The sequence below is a fragment of the Bacillus rossius genome, chromosome 7 (genome assembly GCF_032445375.1).
Source record: "Bacillus rossius redtenbacheri isolate Brsri chromosome 7, Brsri_v3, whole genome shotgun sequence".
NCBI lineage: Eukaryota > Metazoa > Arthropoda > Insecta > Phasmatodea > Bacillidae > Bacillus > Bacillus rossius.
In genome coordinates, this window is record NC_086335.1 from 51,878,183 (window position 1) to 51,905,372 (window position 27,190).

The 27,190-nt window shown below is 35.8% G+C and overlaps 2 protein-coding genes across 2 annotated transcripts; both read right to left on the minus strand.

The window, feature by feature from the left end:
• Positions 1–4,325: 4,325 nt before the first annotated feature.
• Positions 4,326–22,289, minus strand: LOC134534006 (tyrosine-protein phosphatase non-receptor type 23-like). The gene is made up of 4 exons (XM_063371894.1): positions 22,211–22,289; positions 19,573–19,898; positions 8,686–8,869; positions 4,326–6,284 (listed from the first exon to the last, which is right to left on the minus strand). Exon 4 carries the CDS (start codon positions 6,262–6,264, stop codon positions 5,782–5,784), a length of 483 nt encoding a protein of 160 aa, XP_063227964.1. The 5' UTR covers positions 6,265–6,284; positions 8,686–8,869; positions 19,573–19,898; positions 22,211–22,289; the 3' UTR covers positions 4,326–5,781.
• Positions 19,696–26,401, minus strand: LOC134534557 (zinc finger protein 317-like). The gene is made up of 4 exons (XM_063373038.1): positions 26,389–26,401; positions 23,454–23,600; positions 22,289–22,477; positions 19,696–19,898 (listed from the first exon to the last, which is right to left on the minus strand). The coding sequence occupies exons 1-4, from the start codon at positions 26,399–26,401 to the stop codon at positions 19,696–19,698; spliced, it is 552 nt and encodes a 183-aa protein (XP_063229108.1).
• Between the last annotated feature and the right edge of the window lie 789 nt (positions 26,402–27,190).

A 27,190-nucleotide genomic window follows, 5' to 3' on the forward strand; every position in this document is an offset into this window, starting at 1 on the left:
AGTTAAATAGCAAACATGTATAAAAGTTATAGTTAAAATAATCTCTTTGTTAAAGTAATAAACATATTTGAATTAATGAGTGCAAATAAAAGTAAATTTATCAATTAAATTGTAGATTTCATTTCACTCCTTCTTTGTATCTATACAAAATAGTGATAATTCAATAAAAAATATTCAATTTTATTCATAAAAGTATGTAATCATTTCATCAATGTTTTGTTATGACGTCACGTTAAACTATCGTCCGTAAACCGACTTTACAGACAACAAATTTTTTTTTACACTTTTGATTCTCAAATTCTCAACTACGTAAAGTTAAGTATAAAACAGTACAACTAATAGGAACCTGCCTAGTCAGAGATGTATTCTTGTCAGCAAAGCGGGATGGTAAGAGCAATGATTGCCAGTGCTCCTTGCGTGGTATCATCTCTGAACTGGCGCGCAGTCTTCTCATCATGCATTGGACAACTATGGTATCTTAACGGTAACAATACCACTTTATGGCAGAGAAATAAAGATAAAAGTGTAACACAAGCTTTCAATAATTCATACTTTTTTTTTATGCCTAAAAAATTATTCTGAAACCATGTCCTTTTTCTGTCTTCACTCTTCTGAAAATACAGTTTAAAAACAAAATACAGACACGAACAGCTCATATGCCCTCAGTGTATTCTTCTATGCTTTTCATAAACAGACCCCCACCTGGATATCTTGAGCTAGATCTAAATTGCGTGGTTTCTTCTGAAGCTCTGCAAACATTATGTGTCCCCAGCTAGGCGGGCACATTAATGCCTTAAATTAACATTCATATTCCATGATCAACCTAAGAGAAATATGCATCTTTCTGGCTGATCTCGGCACAAGGGGGGGCAAACGTACTTGGGACAGGAAGGCCTCGTGGTCAGAACACTGCTCCAAGCGATCCAAGTTTGAATACCAGAGGCTCAAACCTGGCTCATGCTGACTAGGACCAGCAAGTTTTCTCGAAGTACTCCTGTTTTATTTCCCCACTCATCATTCAATCACTTCTCCATACCAATCTCACATCGTTTGCTCGCATGAGACTCAGGTCTGTCGAGCAGAGTGGTCACATCACAACATCAACTATCAAGTGTCGACCCCATTGGAGGTGGGACGCTCAGACTTGCACGAGCTCCAAAATGCTTGGGTGTGCACTTAGTGCTGGTAAGGTACGGGTCCTGTCACTTCAAAGAACAGCCTGACAGCACAGCGGTTGTTCTTCCTGAACAATGTCTCATGTGCGGTGCTCAAACTTGCGATGATGTCCCCTTGCTTAAAGTTAAGTTTGTGTCCTTTTATCTTTATGATGCAGATCTGACCAGCGAATGGCTCACAAAAATACATAATCCTATAATGTCATGCATTTCATGCCTTGCTTAAGTTTGGCACTGAAGTTGGCTAGCATGTAGTGACCAACTTCATTACCAATGGTGGAGTTCTGTCCCTAACTTCATAATGAGTAACATGTAACATTTTTAGTTCACCCATCTCAATCCACTTCTATTATAATTATTTTAATATTGAGTATTTTTTTAATACTTTTTCTTTGTGAATGTGCTCCAGATGTCCTGCAGAGCAAGAACACAGTAAGACATTTTTACACATGTATACATTACAGTTAGTGTCTTTGAATGATCTATATACAATAGAATTGATAGATCATCACTCTGATAAACTTTCAACACTTTGCTCAGCTTGTGCACACAGAGCACCAGGAAGAAACCATCTGGTTTGCTTCTTTGGCATCTCAATCTGAGCACAGGTCCCCTAGCTTGAAAGAATACGCAGCCTTTTTGTTTACTTCATCTATGCCATGTCATAGCATGCCAAATGAGTCATAGCATCTTGGGTCAACTGAAAACAACGGAAGAAAAAAATAAGTTTGTGTTTCATTACCAATTAGCAAGATATATATATTTATTTTCTTGGGGGTTTTCTAGCCAACAGCGAGGTCTCGGCAAATATGTATAATTCTATGAAATGTGATTTAAATATTTGGTGTATGTATTTATTTACATGTAGGATGAGGTCTATATTATGGATCTTTTAAAAATATTAAAATATTAACTACATGAGTAATAATTTCATTAATTGTAAAAATAACAGCACCTAATAGGTTATGTATTACCACGAGGTCAAATATCATTTTGAGGTGCTACTGGAAAAGGAATTTTCCATGGTCTACTTTACAGAACCATCTCCCCATCATTTACTTGACGTCATTTTGGGAAACATGGAAACATCCTGATATCAGGATGGTCGGTCCAGGATTCAAACCTGGGACCTCTACACTGTGCCACCTCAATCCATACCACGAAACACTTTTTAACAGCTGTTAGATTTAGACTCCTTCAAGAACACACCCAAATAAATGGAAAACACTAATTAAAGTGTTTACAGAAAACTATTAAATATGTTTTTGAAGTGAAACTTCTTTTTTGATGGAGCTACAGTTTTTGAGACTTACAAAAGTTCAGACTGCATGAGCGAAATTGTTAGGTACGTAGTGAGGAAACCAGTATAGGAGGATAGTGAATCAGCGATGCTACTTCAACGCATGCACTAGCAGTTGTATGGGAAGATGGCAAGAGTGGGGGAAGGAGGGGGGGAAAGGATAGGTATGTAGTGTAGCATGCTATATGGTAGTTGTAACGCCAGGGGAGAGATGACGCAGCAGTGATGCTTCGGAATTCTCGTAACGCTGCTTGTGTTAGTCTACTCTTCAGTTTTCGTAACGACTATGATTGATGCTACCATATTTCTTTTATTCTATTTAAAGTATCTACAATTTATTTATTTTTGTGGAAAAGATTTATTTATTTGTGCAATTAACTTTATAAGTAACATTCATTTTTATGTGAGTAGTGTGATTGAAAATGTAAAAAAATACGTATAAACTTAAGAGGTTAGCTGTATTTTTGGTATGTGAACACTGTAATTGAAATGTAAAATATACTTGAGACACCAAAAAGGGCCAGTGAACGGATGCAAGAGTACAGGGTGCGGAAAAAGGAATATTTTTCGTTTCGATAATCTCTTGTTCAATAAAAAATACTATTAATTTTTCTTTATCTATACCAAATAAGCTAGACAGCTTCCTAATACCACTTTGGCAGTTAGAATGTGTACAACTTAAATTTAAACCTCCAGTAGAGCTATTACATTTTAACAAGCTTCATGTCAAGTTCACTGCTGCTTTATAAATAATTTCATTTAGAGGCTCAAGTGATTGTTTTTTTTTTGTTGTAAATGTGACATGAATCCAACAACTTTTAAAATAACATCTTTGCTCATTTATAATGAAACACAATGCCAAATTTTTTCTTTCATTGTTCTCAACTGAACCACGGTGCTCGGACATATTTGTCATTCGACAAACACAAGGACTAAACACAAATATTTTTTGAGCACCTTCAGGAATGAAATCACACCGAACACAGGTGTCTGCTCCTTCATAATCCCTATGTTCCAAACAGAACAGTGCATTTCCTAATTGACAGTGCACAACATTTTTTTTTTATACGCTAGTGAAGGCACTCCCATTCTTATTTAATTCTGAAACTGGCACTACCAGTTTTATGAAGATGGGCTAGTACAACATTATTGAAATCTTGTCTCAACTAGTCACGTACACTCATGGAAGGTAATCAAGTGTGCTAGCCAATGCACAGAACAGAGAAATGGACATGGCAAGCAGAAAGGTTAGCAGTAACCAAGTGAGTGCACATTACTCAGCGGACAGGGCAGTTAAAAGTGTCACACCAGTCAGTGTCGCGCGGTACACAGTTCCTGTAGACTAAGCTGGTTGCTTGCCTTGGTGAGAGTAATTTGACTTATTTTACGAGTAACAATCCGTGGCCACATACTTGATCGTTTCATGTTTCATGCATGTGTGTGTGTGTGTACGTACTATGTCAGTGTACACACATGACAACTCTGCTTGTGTCAACAAGTCTGACACTCTGTTTCTCTGTATCTCTTTCAGTTTCCTCTACTCATCTGTTACTAATTATGCCTCTAGCACACGTGCACACACATACGCATTATGTTTGTAAGCACATACAATGGAAAATGCTTGGTGTCTACCATTTTTTCGGTCACGAGGAAACTTTGGATAAAACAACCTTTTCCTAAAACTCAGTTGAACATAAGAGCATTTAAGGCCTAAACTCATGTCCAACATGGTGTTGGCCCTAAGACTCATCCCAGGCCTAGTTTACCTGCAAACCATTATTAAGTATTTCAAATTTAAAATTTTCCACTGCGTGAAATAGTAACTGTAACTACATGATACTCACTATTTATTTCTTTAAATACATGTGATGACATTTCAGACCATGCCAATGCACAGAAGCATTGTTCTATAATGAGGAACTGAAACAATTATATCTACTACAACTTACATACCCAACAACAGATAGACCATGAAAACTGAGACCTAAGTCAGCAAATAATTCCACAAAGCAGTACGTATTTCCTTAAAGAACATCATTTAAAAAACAGTAAATAAGCAAGAAAACTGTGTTTGTCTTTGGTTATAAGGGCAGAGTTGAGTTACTACACAAGCATTACAAAATAGCGTAAAATGTGTTAACTGTAACATACTTTTTTGATGTGTAACATCTTAGCTCTTGGAATTCGGCATTTGGTGGGAGTAATTTCATGAATGGGATGGAATTCAAGCACAGGAAATGTGTTACAACCACACTGTTGCTATCTGTGGCGGATGGCGCGAACCGAAGTTCACAAAGACAAAGAGAAACTTAAAAGTATTATTTGTTTAATGAATTTTAAGCAAGATGGGCAGAATTTTTAATAATATTCCTTGTTGAAAATCAGGTCCAAAGCTGGGATTTAGTTTCTTTTCTTTTCTTTTTTCAAGTCTTTTTCGCTTTTATCACAGCCATTTCATTATAAAAATTTAAATTTTGGTCTGCTAATGAAATGATTCAATAGTAGAGGTAGCTGCTCTGGCAGCGAATGCTAGCAGTGGGTGCGGAAACTACGCATTATTCACGTCCATAAATGTGGTTGAAAACACAATTGGCATATATAAATCACGCTCAGCATCATTTTAAAGAATCCAACGTTAAATTTCATGTCAGAGTTTCGTATTAGAAGTGTGTTTGCAACATGAGAACACACGAATTTGCTCGTTACCGAGGTCAGATGCTACACATCACTGGTGAGTACTGAAAGACTCTGCTCACATTTTGTTTTTTTTATTTTTACCCATGCTGTTTAAATGGCTTAAAATTAACAACCACTTAATGTCAGCCATTTATTTTGACCTCACACGGTCCCCACTAATACCTGAATCAAAAATACAATCATCACATCACACCTTCACCTCAACTCTTATTCCCATACGAATAATAAACATGTTTTACATCTGCATGACTCTCTTCCAAAAATTAATAAGTATTATATTTAAATGACTGTCCACAAACATTTGATACAACTTTACACAGATCAGACAAAACTTTAAGAAAGAAACACTTTCCTTAATTATTTTTTGCTTAAGAGATGGTGCATAGATAGATACCAGTCGTCACAACAACTACAGCGCAATGAAACAGAAGGAGAGCACTGCAGGAACAGCCGCAGTGGGACCGACGCAGACAAATGAACTGAGGCGGTGCTCAACTCGCGCACGTTGTCTCTGGTTTCCGCCGTGCCCAGCCGAACGTCCCAAGCAACTCAGGGTTGAATAATAGCATCTGAGGGGTTCGCTGCTCGCTTGGCCTAGCACCCGGCTCCCTACTGGGACTGTGGCTGGGACCGCGGAGCGGGGTGGGGGCGCTGGGGCGGCTGCTTCTGCTGGGCTTGTGGCTGTGGCTGTGGCTGTGGCTGTGGCTGTGGCTGTGGCTGCGGCGGCGACCGCGCCTCGGGGAGCGGGCGGGGCTTGGCGTGCAGCTGGGAGAGGGCGCGCGGCAGCAGCTGGGGCCTCGGGGGCACACGTGGGGGCCTGCCTGGGGCGAGCGAGCGCGCCTGTGGGGGCGACGACGACGGGCCCTCGCCCTTGTGCACGCGCAGCATGTGGCCGCGCAGCGAGCTGGGGGACTTGAGCAGCTTCCTGCACAGCCGGCACTCCAAGGGGATGTTGGGCATGTGCTTGTTCTGGATGTGGGCGTTGAGGGAGGACAGCTTCAGCAGCATGCCGCAGAACCTGCACACCGAGCACGGCGTCATCTTCCGCTGGTCCTTCTGGCCCCCCTTTTGGTTCAGCATCATCATCATCATCAGGCGGGCGTCCAGCGCGCCTGCAACAGGACACACCGCGACCCCCCGTCATTAGCAACGAGCAGCGTCCTACTGCGTTTCAAGAGACACACACTTCAAATACACTGCAGTGTGAGCGTCATCTCCAGAGTCGTTTCTGCCAGAGGTTAACATCTTAAAGACACCATCTGTTACAAAACAAACATCCATATTCAAGAAGTGAACTTACAAACAATAATTTATTACATTAATAGAAACAATTTAATTGCCAATAAAACTGTCCTCAAAAATATAAATATAATATAAAATTATGTAAAGTTTCCTGTTGGAAACATTGCATTAAATAAAAATAATTACTATTGATAATTTCTGAACAAATGCCTATATAAAGATGTTAAAATGAAACTGACAAACTAGTACTGCATAGATCCTACGTTCACAACCGTAGATACAAGACTAGGCAATAGACAGCTCATCCAGAAAGGTTCAAACTGCTGCTACTTCATAAACTTCCAGACTAACTTTAACCATCTCAGAACAGCACATTAACAACAAAAGACATATATTTTAATTTATTTTTTTCTTTATTAGTACATACATTTTATACAAAAATATTACATTCATGGTATTTTCGCACATGTATGAATATAAATAACCCAATATAGTTCTTTTAACTTTGCTGATGTCTTACATTTCATAAAACACAACTTGCCATTTGCTACAACAAATAAAAAACTATACATATATATTTTTTTAAATATTGTATTAATAATGAAGTAAAACTGTGTATGAGACCAACTTCAAAAACAATATTTCATCAAAATGTTAACTGCCCAGAACTAGTTTAATAAAAAATATCTTTAAAACCTAAATACTTCTCTAACTCCATTTCAATTAATCGAAACCTGAGGTACTGTGATTCAAGTCCAGTTGCAAATAAACACAATAACAAAAATTTCTGTAGCAGACAAAACACGAAAATTTAAACCTACCAAAAACCTGACACATGAATATAATTTTTTTAATGGATCTTCAGTAATTGAAATTAATTTAAACTGCTGATGTAAACAAGCAAACAATTTTGAGGAATTATAATTTATAATTATAACTAATAATAGCACAAAATATAACTGAATAGTAATACTGAATAAACAAAAAATGTATTACATAAAAACCAACGAACATGAAAACAACAGGCCTACACAGGTATTCTGTATTTTAACTAACTTAACTAAAGGTTGAGTTTCACATGCCTGATTTTCTCGTCATTACTATTAGTTAAGGACTATTTATGTCATTTTAACACTATATCTTTCTTGTTTTTGTTGTTCAGTTACAATATTGTCAGGTGCACAATTTTTTCATAATTATTATCATTTGCACGACTTAATACATCCATTATATTACAATTAGTAAATATCCATTGAAAATATTTGAGACAGAACAATAAATTCAATAGAGGCATAAAGTTAAACTAAACTAAAAGTAATGACAAAAAAATTAAAAAGAAAATTACATGGAATGTGAAACACATCCTATGTGTGTTAGTATTAAAAATTCCGAATATCTTTACACTTTACACTTAATGAGTAATGATAACATTAACTACTATTTACTATCAATTATGTACTTTTTTTTTTTTTTTTTTTAACTGTCATCAACTAGAAGCACTATATTTCCAAGATAAAGCACATTTCACGTTTAGATGGGTTGCTTATAAATTGGCACATCCAGGAGTCCCAAACAAAGATGCACTTTTGGTATCTTGCTCAAATATGGTCAAATCACATTTCTAAAAGCATCATGGCTTGTATGCATGCACTGAGCAAAGTGAAAAATAAAATAAACAGATTTCAGTAATCATCAATTATAACATACTAGCTGTGGCACGCGTTGTTGATGGGTAAAATATCCATTTCCTCACAAAGCATTTTGATGCACTCAGTTCCTGTTTTTATATATGTAGTAGCTATTTAAATAAACCTAAATATCATGAGATAAAACAGTCAAATAACTAATGAGTTTTTATAAAAATATATTTTGAAAATACAAAAAAGAAGTTAAAACTTCTATTAGTTTATACTAAAATTAATTCACATCCGCCATCTTGTTTTTGTCTGCTGGACGTCACCATCTTTGTTTCTGCTGTTTATTCCTGGAGTGTGCTAGCATCGCTCTGTCTCATGCACATAAGGTCGATGTTCCATTATCTACAAGTGTTGTTATGACCCTTATTGACATATTAAATTAGATTTTTCATACAAAATACGTTGGAAGTGAGGAGATTCGCTCAGACCTCTAGGTTGGAAAACATATGCCTTGACCATTCGGCCATCGAGACATTTACCACTGTGTTCTGTTATGCCAAATGGAATCGATACACTAGTGCCATCAACGGAAAGAAGAGCTCCGAAGCTGAAACCGTAGCGCGCGGCCAATCACCACTTGTCCAGTCCTCGGTGGAACCTGTGCCGGTGCACGTACAGGCTGTTCTTGGAGCTGAACACCTTCCGGCAGATCTCGCAGACGATGGCGGAGCGATGCGACAGGACGTGTTCCTTTATTTGCTCCTCGCACACATGGTTCCTGCACAGCCTACAGTAAATCATCCCTGCCTGGCTGCCACCTGCAACAACAAGAAAACAAAATCAACCACACAAACCGGACAAGTCCACTCTACCGCTCTGGTCCTCAGCAGCGACAGTTGTGTCCACGACTACTGCTGAAGTAGGGACTTCCAGCTTCAAATCTAAAATGATGCTCGCAGGTAGCTGTTAGCTGGAAACTGTTTCAATGACCAGAGCTTAAGATCTTTCCCTGAATACGAGTGCCAAACTGCATCCTAAACTAAAACCATGCTGTCCACCACTTACATGCAACAACTATATGACAGTTACACTAACTTACAAACTCGTTTGCTTCGCTGTCCAAAAAAAATCAATCAATCATCTCTTGAATCAAAGAAAAATAGAAAAAGAATTCAAATGGAATAACAAAAATGACAGTTTAATTAAAATCTGTATAGCATCAAAGACTGCAGAAATAAATACTGTGGCCAAAAAAAAAACCTTGGATGTATACAAACATGGAGAATGGAACAAAAGCAAGAATGGTTTCGGACTCTTGTCTTTGTTTGTGACTGGTAAGTTGTGTGCATAGTTTTCCAAAAAGTGGTGTACATTAAAAACTTTCCATTCAGTTGCCTATACCCATTTTAAGAATCAGTCAAATACACTTTCAAATGCATCTTGAGATGGTGCATCAAACAGGAACACACATTTTTCACTGAGAATAATGCAAACAGGATTTTTCATGTAACATATGTTACATTCATAATGGAAATGGCTGGACAGCAACAAACACTAAGCACATACACTATGTCTACAAGGTTGCTGCATACACTGATTTCAACTAAATGTATTTTTAACTTTACTAAGCAGCCTCGTTTTATTTTCAAAAATAGCAATAAGATTTTAAATAATAATCAATTTCATTGCAGCATCAAATATTGCCAATCTATTATAATTTCTGTCACAGCAATAAAAATGGTTTCTGCAGTCAGCATTTGTGTTTGTCAGATTATTTTTATTATAAATACATTGTTACTGATTTAAAGGCTATTGATAAAAACAAATAATTGTAGTGTTAACCTATCACTGCCAATTTGTTCAAACTCAAAAGACAAGATTGATCATCACAAAAATTTTTCTGTAACTAAATAATTAAAACATAATCTTCTAATAAGGTCTTCAGTCTTAGATCTAATATTAAAGGTTTTCTTCAAATGTCATCCTTCCAGTCACCTGTCATAACACATGCTAAAACTGAATTTGAAAGAAAAATAAATTATGGAGAGAGGTGGGTTTCAATGTTGATATCAGAAGTAATTAGTTTAACATGAAAGAACTATCACTATAAACAAAACTAAATAAAGTAGGATAGTTACTAGTGTAAATTACTTGTGTGACAATAAAGATCAAGACAGCTTAATATGTTTCTCTCGCCAGCTAATCCCCAACAGTAAACAACAGTGATGTGATTTTAGGTTACCATTACCGATGGACATAGGCAGTAGGAACCATTAACATTATCTTGGGATATTGCTTACTTTTCATTAATTTCTATCTATAATTTAACAGCCATTCAAATCAAAAAACATATTTTACAAAATATTACTCTGAACTGGAAAATTTACTACCTTTTAAAAAGCAAGCCAAGCTGAAAGATACAAATAATGCAAAAGAAAAAAGGCAAATTCAGATGTTATTTACAATTTTACTATTTATATAATTTTCTGCATTGAAGGAAATCAATAGCTCTGATGAATAGTCGTGTCAACGTTACTAATTTAATGGGAAGTTCTGATAACACAGCACCTCTCATCTTCAGACAGCTGAGCATTATGTAGATACAGGCAACAGTTTGTGCATCAAGTTATAATAGGTACATAACATTTTGGTTGACACACACTTGTAGTTGGCACTCCAAGGAAAAACTTTTAATCACACGGGTTTTACAAATCATAAAGGCCATTTAAAACTTTCTGCACTCTACAAATACTCTTGTAAATTTTAAAGGATTCAAAAGTCAAAATTATAAATACACAAAAAAAAATATTTATTTTTACAGTACAGTATTTTTACAAAGAAAATTCACAAGCTTAAAACTACATTATTTAAAAATGATAGTAAAAAAATTTGAGCGAGTCTTTTTAGTACTCATCAGTGATGTATAAACATCTAACCTTGGTAAAGAGCAAATACATGTGTTGTCATGTTGTTCATGTTGCAAATAAACTTATGATACGAAACTCGGACACAAAATTTAATGCAGAAATCTTAAAATAGAATGTTGAGTTTGATAAATACAGTAGAACCCCGATTATCCGTGTTAATGAAGGGGACGAGTGAGTCGGATAATCGAAAATCGCGGTTAACCGAGTCATGCTTGCCTCAAAGGTCATTAGCCCACAGACAGCCATCTGTGGACATTCGGAGATTACATATATACACATGCTTTGTGTGCGTGTGCGTTGTTGACATAGAAGCGGACTGCTTAGTGCTGGGCAGCAGTGGTTTTTAAGTCTTTCGTGTGCGGAGACGTGGGCACGCGAGTCGTTGTTGCACCGAGGTGTGTGACTAGCCGCCCGCCAGTCCGAGGGCCCAAGACAGCTGATAGCTGCCAAGGTCACGCATTCTTTTCATCGCCCGTAAGCGACGCTGCCACACTTCGATCATTGCTCTGTTGTCAGTAACACCATCGGGCTGGTTATTGTTTTACAGAACGACTGCCTTCAAAATTCTTTTCGAGATAAGATTTTTCATACCAGTGCATTGAGACTTGATTTGATGGTTTTGAAACGGTGTCTCTGTCTCGTATAATTCACGGTGTTTTTATCCCCCTTTATTTATATGAATTTAAAATGTTAGATTTTTTATTTTTAGTTTGCTGAACGTGGAATTAGTGCAAAAACGGCCTATTATGACTTAGTGTTGCAGATGGGTCGGAAATCTTATAACGACCACCTCTCTATAACGACCCTAATCTCGGGAACCGTGAGGGGTCGTTATATCTATTCTCCGTTCACTATTAGCTGAGTTTTGAAATAAACAAACACCGTCGTATCACTGTGCCGCGTCAGCAAGTGATAGGCTGAATTTATCTTGCGTGCCAAGCACTAGTTGCAACACACACACTTCCGTACAGTCGGTGCTCATAAAATAACGGAGAAGTAATATAACAGGAAAATGGTTCTTCTGTCAAGCCTAGTTTTTTTAAAAAAAATTACGTCTGCTGTGATAAAATTACGCCACTTAATGCTACACCCTCCGAGCTTTTCTGTTGAAACCATTCAAACAAACAAGTGTCCAAGCTGCTAAATGTGGATTCGTTCATCGTCTTGCGTTTATTTAATCCACTTGAAGTGTCAGCCTGTGAAGCAAACTGAAGGATTTTTTCGCGATTTTTTATGATGTCGCGCACTGTTGTGTTACCGACATTAAACTCAGTCGCAAGTTTGCAATCGTTCCTCCACTCTGAAATCTTTCTATAATTTTTGTTTTGCTGTCAATGGACAGTACCACTCGCTTTCTTTTCTGTTCATTTGATGACATGATGAAATGTTGCGCTCAACACTTCCGCACAACACAACGGTATAATCCGTCGGAATGCAGATCACTGTTGCAATACATAAAATTATCACCACCTTGACGCTTCAACAACGTACACTAATGGAATGGACTGTCTCCATGCGCCGGGTAATCTCTGTGGCACGGCGCCGTGCTGCGCGCGGGAGTGTACAGTCCGGTCATGCGGACGTGGAATCGCGCACCAGTGTATAATCTATTCACGTAACATGGAACACAAAAATATTATGTACATACGTATGTATGTACTAGTATTTTTTTTTTTTTTAAACTTTCTGTGTATATAAACATAACTGAGTCAAAGTACTTTGACCAACATACATTTTGCAAAGTATTTTAACATTTACATACATTTTGAATCATTGGTTATATGTAACTAAAAAATTGGACTTGATGGACATAAATCACGGTTAATCCGCGAATCGGATGATCGAGTCGCGGATAATCGGGGTTCTACTGTATATTCATAAATAAAATTTCACTTTTCAAATACCAAAATTTATTGATGTGAATCACACACGTACTTTCTGAGTCCACCGCTAGAATTCGCTGCCTGAGTCATAAACATTGCTTGCCACCATCACGCGCAGATAATGCTCTTTTTGATTCACTAAACAGTTAATACTATAAAGTTTCAGCACACATTAGAATTCACACTTCTATTGTATTACCAAAATGTTAACCTGAAACATTTTAAAACACATATTATAACATTAAGTACCTATATGTTTGCATATTGGTTTTTGCTTAAACGACTGAAATAAGTCTGTAAATACTTCCTACAAACAAACTTATTGAGCTGATTCAATATTATTAGTGTTATTATTAATTTGATTATTATTACACTAGTACGCATCTTTGTCACATCATATAATTAAAAAGTTATCATCAATCGTGAAATAGTTATTGATTGTGATAGAAAATTAAATTATGTATGTGATACATAGTAGTAGTGGTAAAAGTGGATGTTGGTACAAATGAAAGCTCATCTTATATTGGTTGTTCTTAGTTGTGAAAAATGTGGTTTATTGTTATACATCACCAGCTCCCATCATCGAAGCAAAATAACATATTTACCAATTTTTAAGTCTAATCATAAGCTTTTAAACACAAAAAGGTTCCTCAAATTAATCAGTCCAGTAATTTTTGCGTGATACTTGAACAAACAAACAAACAAATATTCAATAAAAATATAGGAATTAAATTAAATAATAATTCATTAATAAACTTTTTTAATGCAAAAGTACAAAAATTATCCATATTATAATAATATTTAATTTATATGTATTAACATATATAATGATAATATTTTATTATCATTTTATTAAAAAATATTTAAAAAATGTTTTTCCAGTGACGAGGTTTGAACCACGTCAAAATTACGCCCTTAAGCTGTGCTACCAAACCCAATGACAAGGAGAATATGTATTTTAATCATTGAAAGGTCGGTTTTTTTTAGGTACCTATTTCAAAACTTCAGATTACTTTTTACTAGGACTATTTTAGTTTACCTAATTTATATTCCAGGTAGTTTCGCTATCATACCAATACATTTGGTAAGTACCCTAATGTTTACGAAAGTGACTAATTACTGGTTTATGTTGCTACACACAGGTCCGCCATCTTTGCGTCACAATTCCGTTCATTGACTTTGGTTCTATTCTCACGAAATCACTCCTACCATACGCCGTATACCGAGAGCTAAGATGTTTACACATAAAAAAATTCAGGATGAAGTTTAAGAGGCGCTCTTCACTGTGCTGCTAGAAAGGACTGGCTTCTTTGTGGTGGCGTCGTTTGTGGACGTACAAGCTGTTCCTCAAGCGATACATCCGGGGACAGTGCTCGCAGTGGAACGGGTGTGTCCGGATGTGGGCGGGTAGGTGATGTGCCGGGACCATGTCGCCACACCCGGAACACAGCACTCCCAGCCCGTTCAGGGCGTAACCTGGGAACACAGAAACGTGGTATCAAGACAGACGTAACTGCAACGACACCTGATCCACACATGCCTACGTGAGCTGACTACTACTGCTCTGGAAGTGACCACGGTTTAGAAACGATTCTTTAATAACTACTAGCCGTAGTTTGTTCCCAACTTGCGCTGAACGTCTCATCGATAGAAAATACACTATAAACCAATACAGGACAGCTTCATGAGCGACAAATCTGCCAATGTTGTCCAATAAATGAAAGCATGCATGGAAAGTTTAAATTTTTTTATTTGCTTAAAATGTACAATACCAAATTTAAACTTAAAAAAAAAAAAAAAAAAAAAAAACATTCTTCTTTCTTAGCAAACCATTTTTTTACCATTATTAACATGCTTTTAGCTTCACTTGTAACTAACTAGTAATCAAATCTTGTTAGTCGATTATAACCTACTTCTAATTGTCACATTGATTAGAAACTTTGCAAGTATATGTAATCCAGATGACAGTACAATAATTTCATGACTATACCCTAAAGAGATAAAAGGGGGGGAGGGTCATAGGGGCAAAAAAAAACACTACTTTCGAGTTATGGGCAATAACCATGCTTTTTTTTGTGTATCCACAAGGTTGGGGATTGATGGCAATTTTGCCCTAGGGTAGGCTGCCCTGCTTCCACTTCCCCCCCCCCCTTTCCTAGGTCATCAACCCGCAAAATTTTGAAAATTTTAAAAATTGATTCCATTTAGATTTGGATTGTTTCAGATCCAAGAGGCCAGAGCATGGTAAAAAAAAGTGTCCAAGGGTTCAACTGCCTTCCCCCCTTTCTCCTCGAGGGGTAGTCACTTGCCCCCGATTTTTTGAAATTCAGGAAATTTGAAGTCTGTTGATTCTGACGTGCTCCCAAGATCTTCAGGCACCATTGGACCCCTCTCAGAAATTTTTGAGACTCTGAAAATTGATTTTGTGGTGCATTTCGAGGAGTATTATGAAGTGGAAAGCCAGTGGGTAAATTCTCTCCCCCTTAACACTCTCTCAGGAGGGTGGGTCCAAACCTTTTCAACAAAATGTTCTTTTTCTCAAAAATATTGTTAAATGGGTCACTTTTATGGAGAAACATATCATAAAATTTATATAATATTGACTTTCAGTATTATCATAGAGTAATATTATTTTCCATAGAAGAATGATAATTCTCTGAGTATCATAATGCTCTTTGGAATTTATAGTTATATCCATGCTTCTGATGAAACAAATTGATCCTGTGGTGCTTTTGAAGGAATTTATAAACAATTAAATTATATTTTAAAAAACTAAAAACCATGTGTTCTATGTTGTATGCACTAAAAAGTAAAAAAATTCTTTTTAAATTTAAGTATTGTTCAAAAGCGAAAGAATGAACTACAACTCTGTATAACGTAGTTTTTTAATAAGCTTAAAATAATAATCAAGTAATAAACAAAACAAATAATTTTAATGGAAAAAAAATGGGGTGCTTGATATAAGTTGTCTTAAATGTTCTACTACAAATGGCTGTTCTTTAGGACGGAGACACTATGATGGTTTACAGTGTAATTGACGATAGCAGGGTAATTGAAGACATTAACACAACATTACAAACAAGGGATATTGGGAGAGGAATCGACCACGGAACGTAGCAAGGAACCATCTCAGTATTTGCCTGCGAGAAACCTTGGAAAACCAAAATATGGATGGTCGAACCGAGGTTCAAACCCAGTTTCACTGGAATAACAGACCATTGTCTTACCATCATGCCACCTCACTCCGTACAAGCCATAGTATTTGTCCTAGTCAGGTTATATTTTGGTTGTGCTTCCAAGTATTCCCATGCACCAAATTGTGTAGTGTATTATTCTAGAGAATACTGGCATAGTAACTAATTTGCATGGTTCCTCAGTAGGCTATCTATAAATTAATTGTTATTGAACATTTCAAAGAAAAAGATACAATGCTCCTAAATATCTCAACTCACACAGCCCGAATAAAATTGTGCTCTTATTACCAAAAAAGTGGCAAAAGAGGTCCATTTAGCCTGTGATACACTTTTTTTTAACCGACTTATCACATACACACTCAGCATTATGACTTGGATGTGCAAAGAATTGGTTTTCCATTGGAAAATAAAATGGTCAGCATTCACTCTCATTAATAAAGAAGAAATTTTCCGTAATGAAAACAGAATATATAACAAAATCATCCTGACCATATTTCAAACTTCTGCTAATGTTTGATGTATCATGGAGGTTTTAATGAAGAATAGGCTTTAATAGCTATGAATAAAATAGCTTCAAGCTGAAATACAGTAAACTCTCAATAATTCTGACCAAGATTATACAATTTTTGGGTTTTCAACACTTAAATTTAGTTTAATTATTATATATTAGTTTGATATATTCTGAAGTTGTGAAAAAAAAAAAAAAGCGCTTGTTGGCTTGGCAGTTCTATATTTCCAACCATCCTGTTACCATGTCAGAAAGCTGTTTAGTCCAATCCTTCGTGTCATCCACCCCATCAGCTGTCACTGTCTGGAGGAAGACACACCAGAAAAATCCATAAAAAAATATACCTATATATAGCTAGAATTTGCGTGTGCATGGTTTTCGCGATGTTATCTTGATCAGTGTTAAATTAACTTTCCCTCTTCAGCCGTTTTAAATGACAGTGAACAAGCGACATGCGCAACAGGTTTTCATAACACCAACCATGACGTTTTGTCGTGCTATTTATCTCCCGTGCATTTACCTGCAACATTTCATGACGAAATCTGCAGCCACAGCTCGGCAAGATGCACACGTCTTGCTTTGATTTATGAAAACTTTCCTGTGTTAAGTCTGTACAAAGCACGCCTTGGAGAATTGGTGTATTGAAATGCTACTTATATATGTTATATTTCTCTAGCCTGGCACAATTTTCTCTGCATGCTAGTATTAGGAAAGGATAAGGAACTAAGAAGAAAGAATAACTTTCCACCGAGAGGTAGAAAAATTAAATGTAAGAGAAGAGGAGGGGGGCGGAGAGGGTGACTGCAACCTCTCCAGCAGACGAAGAAAGACCGCATGGCTGATATTACTTGTAACTTCTCAAATTTGAAAGTTCTAAAAGCATTACCAGCAATCTACGTTTTCTTATACAACTGTTGTTCTGTTAACAGTGTTTTTAACGACTTCACATTTGTTGTGAGTTTTTGTAAACAAACATTTGTTGCTTGGAAAGTGACAGTGGGGAAATGGGTACTACTCGTATTACTATTGAGAATTGTCGAATTTGACGTAGTTTATATGACACAGACTGAACGCGTTTTCTACATAATAAATATTTGTTGATTATTTGTATATATTTATAAATTTTCTTCAGAAACATACATATTTTTTTCTTTTCACTACAACAAAAATATTAAATTAAAAAATAAATGTATCTAACACACATGAACAAATTTCATACACATGAAAACATATTTCTCCAAGTGTCTGTCTAAGTCAATAATTAACACAAACTAAAATCCACAGCAAGCATAGTACTATTTACAGTAAACAAAAAGAAAATAAATCTGAAGTAAAGTTCCATTATAGTACCAAAAAATGTCTATTTCATATGCATGTCCATAGTCAATAGTTATTTACATTATGCAAATACTTATTTGTACTTGCAAGAAAAAAAAGATACGTAAAAATGAAAGTAAACGTAGCTGATGCAAAGGTTTTTTTTATGTGTAACATCGATATACTGCATTTGGTAGTATTAATTTCATGAATAGAATGGAAGTCGCATGGAATGGAAATGCGTAACCATAGTGCTGCTATATGTGGCGGATGGAACAAACAAAGGTTCACAAAGCCGAAGGGAAACTTTAAAGTATTAACTGTTTATGAATTTTAATATGATGAACAGAATTTTTATAAATTCCTTGTCGAAAATCAGGTGCAAAGCCTGGGTTTTGTATTTTTTTTAAGTCTTTTTCTCTTTTATTGGAGACTTTTCACTATACACTATACAGTATAAAATTTTGGTCTGCTAATCAAATTATTCAATAGTCAACGTACCTGCTACGACAACGAATTCTAGCGGTGGGTTGCGAAACTACATGTGATTCGCATCAAGACATAGAGTTGAAAACATGATTTGCATGTATATTTATAACACTCAGCATTATTTTAAAGAATGCTACATTAAATTTTGTGTTCAAGGCCTGAGTTTCGAATTAGAATAAATGTATTTGCAACATGAGAACATTTGAATTTTCTAGATGTTACACATCTCTAGCGAGTACTAAAAGACTCACTCAAATGTTTTTTCCCCACATATATGACTTTTTTATTTCGCAAACAACATATCTTAAATTCATCAGAGAATGAATGTATCAAGACTGCATTGCAGCAGATCTATCTGTGCTTAAATCTAAACAATAATCAGCAATCATAACTATGTACATATAATAACATCATATAATAATAATAATAATAATAATAATAATAATAATAATAATAATAATAATAATAATAATAATATTTTCTACAGACTCATCACATATTTCAATAATTTTGGCAGTTTTTTTTTATTAAATGAAACAAGTGCAAAAATTTCACTATCTCTTAATTAATTTAAATATAACCACATGATATTAAAACATGTTGAGTTGCATTGTCTATGTTTGACTATTGTTGTCTAGTGTTGTCTATTATTTGTCTAGTACTTGTAATAGTCTTTATGTATTTTTCCTTGTTTACATTTTCTGTACAGTGAAAGGTCTTTACTCCAGCATATTTGGAATCACTGCCAAGTCAGATTAGCAACTATGCCGAATTTTCAAAACATAAATATATTTTTAACGGTAATACCAAGAAAATTAATAAACAGTAAAATAATATTTTAAAAAAAAAGTTGTAATGAGCTACTGTAGGAATAAAAAAAAAATATGAGCAGTGGTCTTTTTAAAATATTTCAAATAAATCAATACAGACTTGTAGGTAGGTACCTATGAACTGAGAAATGTGGAAATGTGAAATTTACCAGATATAAAACAAGACACGCTGTATTGAAATGAAAACCTTAACAGTAGTGATAAACTCTGAGTGAAGTAAACATGCCGGCAGCTCAGTAATGCAGCAGCATTCCACCAGGGAAAATCTAAAAACAGAGTGGCTGGATTGGTGCCATACTATAGGAAGTGCCGAATCATAAAATGCCAGATAAAAGACCTTTCAGAGTATCGGTATATTGGTTGTTGTGCCTACCACTCAGGGCTTCTAGTCGTCGGTAGGCACATCACAAATCCAACAAATGAATAAATGTACGTATTCATCGTAGAATGACGGTGAAGAGCGCGTCACGGCAGAGCTTCTAGCACACGCAGAGGACTAGTTCTTGTCCTTCCTGTGGTAGCGAAACATGTGCGAGTTGAGGCTGTTCTTGGACTTGAAGAGCTTGTGACACGTCCCGCACTGCACGGGATCCGAGCCCATGTGGATGTCGCGGATGTGGGTCTTCAGGTAGTTGTTCCGGACCGTGATGCCGCAAAAGGAGCAAGTGGAGACGGTGCGAGGATTCCTGCCGCACGAACCTGCACAACAATCCCACCACACACACAAAATTAGGACTTCTGGAAAACCCAACAAGCATTTTAAAACCTTAAACTAACTTAAACAGGTTCCAGGACTATGATTACAGCTCTTACGAGCAGTCGTACAAATTTGACTTTCATCCACAATTTTCTCATATACTTTTTACATGCTATACATCTATCATTTTGTACCGCTGACATTCTGTTGGTTGGTCTTATTGAAGTACAGTGTGCTGAAAATTTTTAATTGTGAGTGCACTGCATGAAATTTTTCATTTTTGACATAGTAAATTATTGTTGATATCGGAGTGCTTATGCAAATGCACACAAGTTCAACTGCAATGCACTGCAAATATGACTGCAGTTACAATTAAAATTATGATGTTTCATGCAAGGTCATATTTTAATATTTACTGTAAAAAATTTAAACAAGTCAAATTCATACACTATTTTCCAAGGAGTTTATAAAATTATTTTTGAAAACTTAATACCTACCTCATTACCAGATCATAAATCTTGTAAATATTTATAAAAAAAATTTCTAGGACATAAAAGTTTAATACAATTTTGTTCTGTTTTGGTTTGGTCATACGTATGATACTCTAGTTCAAATAAAACTATACTTATTTGTGTGTATGCATGAGCATGTGCATGTGTGTATGTGTATATAATATCTATCTCTGTACATTTCATTTAGTCACTTAGAGATAAAACAAATAATATTAAAATTAGCGCAGCTTAAATTTATGTTATGTACATAATTTGAAATTATCTGCAATGCTAATATATATTTACACCCTTTCTCCTTGTTTGCATAAAAAAAAATCACTTTTTTTACCAATGGAAATTCAGAAAGTCAATAAATAATTTTTCTCCACAACCACAATCACATGAAGTGCTTTTATACGAAATTCTTGAAAAAGGGAGGGAAATAGGTTCAATGGCTCCTTTAGAGAAGATCCTTTCTATTAACACAAGCAGATGGTTAACATATTATTGAAATAGTATTTGCAGTAGGTGAGCTGTTACATGATGTAATTATCCTAAAAAAAACTAAATGAAAATTAATTCAACACACATATTTCTCAAAGGATCATCAAAATCCCATTCAAATAGGACTTTGCAGCATGTAAATGGTTCATCCTTTAAACACTATAATAACTAATTTTGTAGGAAATATGATTATCTTTAATTTATTATGCTACATTTTTTGTCACACCACCAGCAGCCATTTCTTACTAAAGGGAGGAAAACTGACCTTACCTCCTTATTACCAGTACCCCCTGGAGAGTGAAACAGGGGGCACCGCTTCTGAAATGACTCAAGAGGGTTTGATTCAGAAGTATATTAAATTGTTTGTTTTTATCATGCCTTAAACACTGCACTTTATGTTACGTTGAGGTAAAAGGGTATATCCAAGGAGGGAGTTGGTATACAGACTACATCCACTTCAGGAACTTGATACAAAAAAACAAGACTGTAGCTTTCAAAAGAAAATATTATTACTGAGTGTATATTTGTTTACATAAAAAAATATTATTTACAAAATAAAGAAATGAAAAGAACCTTTACATGCACAAATAAAAAGCACATAAATTTTGCGTAACAAATGGAAATACAATAAACAACACCCTGGTGACCAGTAAATTAGCACGAGAACCTTCGAAACAACTGATCCTGGTTCAATCCTTTGATAATCCCTTTCCGATCATCACACCTGTGAAACAAGATGGATGTTTGCTGATGTCCACTGGCAACCTAACCTGCCTTTTGCTAATGCTGCAGTGCATACCTAGCTAAGTTTTAAAATACTAAGTACAAATAATGAAATAACCTAAGGAGAAACTTACAAAAGTAGTTTATAATACGAGCTAGAAACACACAAAAAAAAGTTTAATAACACTGCATTTGTAATTATAGCCATAAAAAACACTTGAAATTCTTATAGGAAAATTTTAAGAAATCACAAAATTTTAAGTATTTTTTTATCTTCACTATGTTCGCAATTATAACTATTCAATAAACAAAAAACCACATAAAAATTTTAAAAAATTTGCTTTGTGTGAAAAATAGTTTTCCATCTGAGTAAGAAACTTTTTTTTATATTTCAAAGCAGTAACCCTACAGGCAAGATTTATAAAGGCTCAAAAACAATAATCATCAACTCCACATTCAAATTAGACAACACTACCAGGCGATACTATGACTAAGAAATACAATATAAAAGCAATGCTGTCAATTTTTTTGGAAACAAGGAAAATAAAAACTTTGCACAAGTTGATAACACTCTTGAATATTTTAAAATGATGTACTTGTGTTTAATAAGCATAGGCCTCCTCGGTAGTAAGGTAACAAGTGGCACGGCCGTGTCTACGAGGCCCGGCTCATGCCCCGGTGGAAGGTGGACAGGTGCACCCGCAGGCTGTTCCGGGAGCGGAACAGCTTGTGGCAGAACTGGCACGGCTCCGAAACCGTGGGCATGTGCATGTCCTGGATGTGCGTGCGCAGCGCGTACTTGTTGAAGAGCTTGCCGCAGTAGTCGCACCGCGAGCCACACCTCAGTTTGTCCCCGAGCGGGCCTGGGGAGCAGAACAAAGGCGTCAGGCCAAGGCACGTCTTCCTGCGCTGCAAACACAACTGAACATGCCCCCCCCCCCCCCCCCCCCCCGAATTGCCACTTTGCTTCCTGCACTGCTAGGAGAATCCTGGGAAATACCAATAACCAGTGAGTCAAAAATAATAGTTTTACTCTGCCAAAATAAATAATTTTCTTGAAAGAATGAATGTATAGATTTTAACAACACTGAGGTCATTAAAGACGGTAAGGGGTAATGAAAATAAGAGAGGATCATTGACAGGGCTAACAGGTGGAGAGAAACAGGAGTGCTCCTCAAACAAAAAAAAAACCAACGTCCGCAACGTTTCCCATCCAGAAAATCTGGGTTTGTCCCCACCAGGAATCAAATCTGGATTGCCTCAATGGGAGGCATGAGATCTAAGCACTTAGCAACCGAGGCTTCAGCGCCAAAAAGAATACAGCAACTGATAATAATGTTCACATGTGTTTTTTCTCTCGTCCCTATTACAAAATACTACTGACATGCAAGAACAAAAAAATTTTTTTTAATTTGTCTAAATAAATGGTTTTCTTCATTACGTAGTACTGACGTATAAATACTGCAAACCGCATCTCACCACTGGGGCTTAGCTTTAAGCTCGAGACACGCTTAGGTCCTCACCTAACGTGAAACCCTTCCCAAGTACTTTTAGACTATCTTAGGCTACAAAAAATTAATTTATCGCCACACAAAAAATCTGAAACTAATTATACTTTGGTGCCGCGTTCAACAGAAACTGAAATTAATCTGATGAAGTATATTCATGACAAATGGTGATCATTTTTCGGAACAAAAGTAAAAATTCTTGTGAATTATCCAAGTTTTATTGAAAAGAATGTAACTTGCGGCTACACATTACATAATTTTTTTTGCAGTGAGACGCAATGTCTATAACACATTCTAAACAATTATCTGTGGAAGAAATAGTTGTGGGAACGCAGGCTGCTCTTGGACTTGAACATCTTGTTGCAGTGCACACACTCCACCTGCTCCGAGGGCACGTGCTTGTTTTCCACGTGCCTGCGCAGGTAGGTCGTGCGAAGCGAAACGCCACACAGCTTGCACGTAGAACGACCAGAGTTATCTGCAACCACACGAACAAGCAGTTAGTACACTTTCCCAAATCAGATCCCGATTTAATTACCGCACGCTGACATTACAGCAGGTACCTGCTGCGGGCTACATATCCGTGAGCTTGAGCGTCACACGATAGAAATTTGTCACCGTTTACAAAAGGGTTCTGTTTATGCTGGAGACGTGTGTGATGTGAATAACTCAGGACAATGGTTTCAAAAACACACAAACCATAAAGTAATCTACTAAATCTTTCTCTAAACCTATGAATTAATTTTTTGAAGTACATTACTTAAGTTTCGAATTTCCAGAAATGTTTGAGAAGTTTTCCATCAAAATAAATTTAGATAAATTATTATTTTTCTTTAGAAATTACTGACTGTGTCTAGAGATAACCAGTAGCATTAACTCCCGAAAACTTTCAGTTCTCCAATGTACTAAACACCCTTAAACCACAATGAACAGCTGGCTATGTACTACTCTCATTAATTTATTTAAAATACATAAAAAAAATGTCTTTAGATTGTTTTTCTGTAAGGCTGGTAGACATCAATGACAGAGCAAGGGCTCAATAGGTCCAGCTTGTAACACTCTAGACCTCCAGGTAGCTCAAAAAGGTCTAGAGCGCACATACATGAACACTTCCAGAAATATGAAGTCTTGCAGATATTTGACATGAGACTGTTCACCAAGATGTGAGTTGTGAATATTGTCACTTAATTTGGAGTGACATTTCAAATAAAAGAGTTTATAGCTAAATAATGTAAATTTATTTTTACTGTACCGACTTTTTTTTACTGTCCATGAATATAAGAAAATCAACACAGTTAATGGCTACTCATCGCTCGGCACAAAAAAAATTTGTTTGAGGTTACGCAAAAAAACAAACTGAAATTATTTTTGGTATTATTTTTGTATCAACTAAAATATCCCGCGGTCACTTCTGAACACGCAGTAGGACCACAAAAAAAAATATTCTTGGGACGATGACAAAATTTCACTATTGCCCCGTCACGGGTTCCTGCCGACGACTGTGGTGAATGAAACACAAATAAAAATGTTTCGAAAAGAGGTTATTATCGGTGCAGCCCGGACCACAGGCGTTAAATTTCTCTCAATCACATTAAAATGTTAAAATAGTGAGTCACACAGCAACGCGACCTCCCATGGCAAAATCCGAGGAATGACTAGTCAGACTAAAAAGACACAGTACAAAACAAACACAAAAAAAGTGTCAACTTAGGACTTCCCCAAAAAAACTACCTTTGTATTGGCTACAATTACTTTTCTTACAATTACAACTCTGTTTTTCCCAGTCAGAGAGCTTTCCCACGGTTCTGGGGAACATCTCTGTCTCACTCTAACACAGGATGCAATAAACATTGTCTATCATTTTGGCACCATGATATCATGCTTCTTTCTTTCTTCTTTCTATCATTCACTCACAGAAACCACTGTCTCATGTTCTAGAAACATCCCAAACACACCATGAAATACACATGTAAAATTATAACTATAAAAATAGCATTTAAATAAAATAAAATACTGAATCACACACAAAAAAAAATAGTAACCTAACCAACCTTGTGAAACTTAGTCAAAACATAATTCAATTTTTTTTTAATAAAAATTACTAAGCTTGCACTATTATCCAAATATTAATGTCACTAAAATGCAAATACAAAACTAAGTCACCATGACCTTGAACTTACATAACCAGCTGATATACTTATTGCTGCAGAAAAATATTACCTTTAAAAATATAACAAAAAAAATGGAGAAACGCAGTGGCCTGAATGCCACAAGCTGCTATGCATTAATAAGTCTCCCATTCTTCCACAGTTTGGAGTACATCTGAAAAAAATGAGGAGAATGAACACTGGGGGAAAAAAAGAAGAAGTAGATTACAACAGAATTCATTGAAGTGTTTCCCAAACTAACAACAAAAAAATACCAGCCCCCTAGGTTCCAAGTTTGATCCTAATTATGCAAGAATAGTGTAGTATTTCATTCACTGAGCCAACTAAGTCTCTCAAAAGAATATTGAACTAAAAAATATTTTTTTCAATTACTTGATGTGCTCTAAATTAATCACAAGAAAATACAAATTCACGTAACTACAAACACACTGCCTTAAACCAGCATGAAAATTTTCACAAATAACTTACTCCCTGAATTCCAAAATTTTACCATTGCTATAAAATAACAGGTAAAAAGGCACTACTAATGTGAAGACAATTATTGTTGGAAAAAAAGTATGATTTTTACAAACATGTTCAAAAATCAAATTTGATTACCTAAAAACAAGATTTAAAAATATAAAATAAAATGTATTAGAATTTGTACCTCGTCTTAAGTGGAATAAAGTTTTTGGTTTTGTTGTAGCGATGGTTTCTGAAGTAATATCAATGCAGCGAAATCAACTATAACAACCTGAATGGTTGTTCAAATTGGCTGTTAACCACTCTTCAGAACATTATGATTCAGCTTCAACAATTCATACCTTCATACCTTACTGAAACCAAGGCAATACTGTCCATGGCAAACATCTTTATTAATGACAATTTTAAGTGGATTTGTAACTGTTTATATACAACCGAGCTGTCACAAATGTTGGCTATGATTAGCCATGCCTTTCTTGGCACCGATGAGTTTCCAAACTATTGAGCTTAGCTACCAAAATATTTGGCTTGGCTTGGACGGTAATAAGAGGGAGTGTAACTACTCCAAGGTTTTCAAAATCTGCTTGACACTTTAGCCTTGTTGAGAGACTCGTAATGATATTCCCTTATACTCACCTACAACAAGCATTATCCGAGAGGTTTTTTTTCTTCCATTTAAGGAATAGGAAATGAGAGCTGCAGATACTGCTAAAAGTAAACAAAAAAATACTCATTCCCATTAGTTTGTTTTTACAAGTTCCTTCAATTTGAGTCAAACAATCACTCTTTGTCTGCCTGATAGGCCTGTGAGAAGCTTCGACTGAGTGAATCAAATCGAAGCTCTTTTTAATATTTGATTTGACTTTGCCAGTAAATTTGCTATTCATTTTGTTAGAAGCTGAAAGTGATGCAAAGTTTCACGACTGATGTAAATCTTCACATTTGTTCTGAAACTTTGAAACACTGGATGCCTTATAACTGCTTCTTAGTTATAAACCCCAATTTTAAAAATTTGAAATTGTGCTTTTTAGTCTCACAAGCATAAATGAACAAAACTAAAGTAAAGATTTGTTAGGGTGGTATGATCAGCCATATTAATACAAGGAAAACTATTTACATTTTTGATTTTTACATTTTCCAGCAATTTTCATAGTTTTTTGAAAGTAAATTTGACATTTAAATCACTGTTAAACATTCCCTAAAGTATGCTTCACAGAACACATATTTTTTTACGTCTCTAAACATTCGAGAGTAACATCGATTTCGGATAAATGTCATGTGGTAATTGATTTGAATCACAGCAAGGAAATTTAAAAAAGCAATTATTTGGATATCAATTTCTTTCTTTTAGAGTGATTATGGGCAGTACCACTACATGGAGCAAATGTGATAATGTGCTGTCTGTAGCACAATAAAGTGTTTAATCTGATATTTTTTT

Excerpts from the sequence above, each read along its gene's own strand:
- LOC134534006 (XM_063371894.1), bottom strand. The coding sequence starts at position 6,264 with ATGATGATGATGATGCTGAACCAAAAGGGGGGCCAGAAGGACCAGCGG.
- LOC134534557 (XM_063373038.1), bottom strand. Across the intron at positions 22,478-23,453 it reads CAAGTCCAAGAGCAGCCTGC|GCCCGCTCGGGGACAAACTG; the intron begins GTTCCCACAACT and ends TCTGCTCCCCAG. Across the intron at positions 19,899-22,288 it reads CCTGTCCACCTTCCACCGGG|GTTCGTGCGGCAGGAATCCT; the intron begins GCATGAGCCGGG and ends ATTGTTGTGCAG.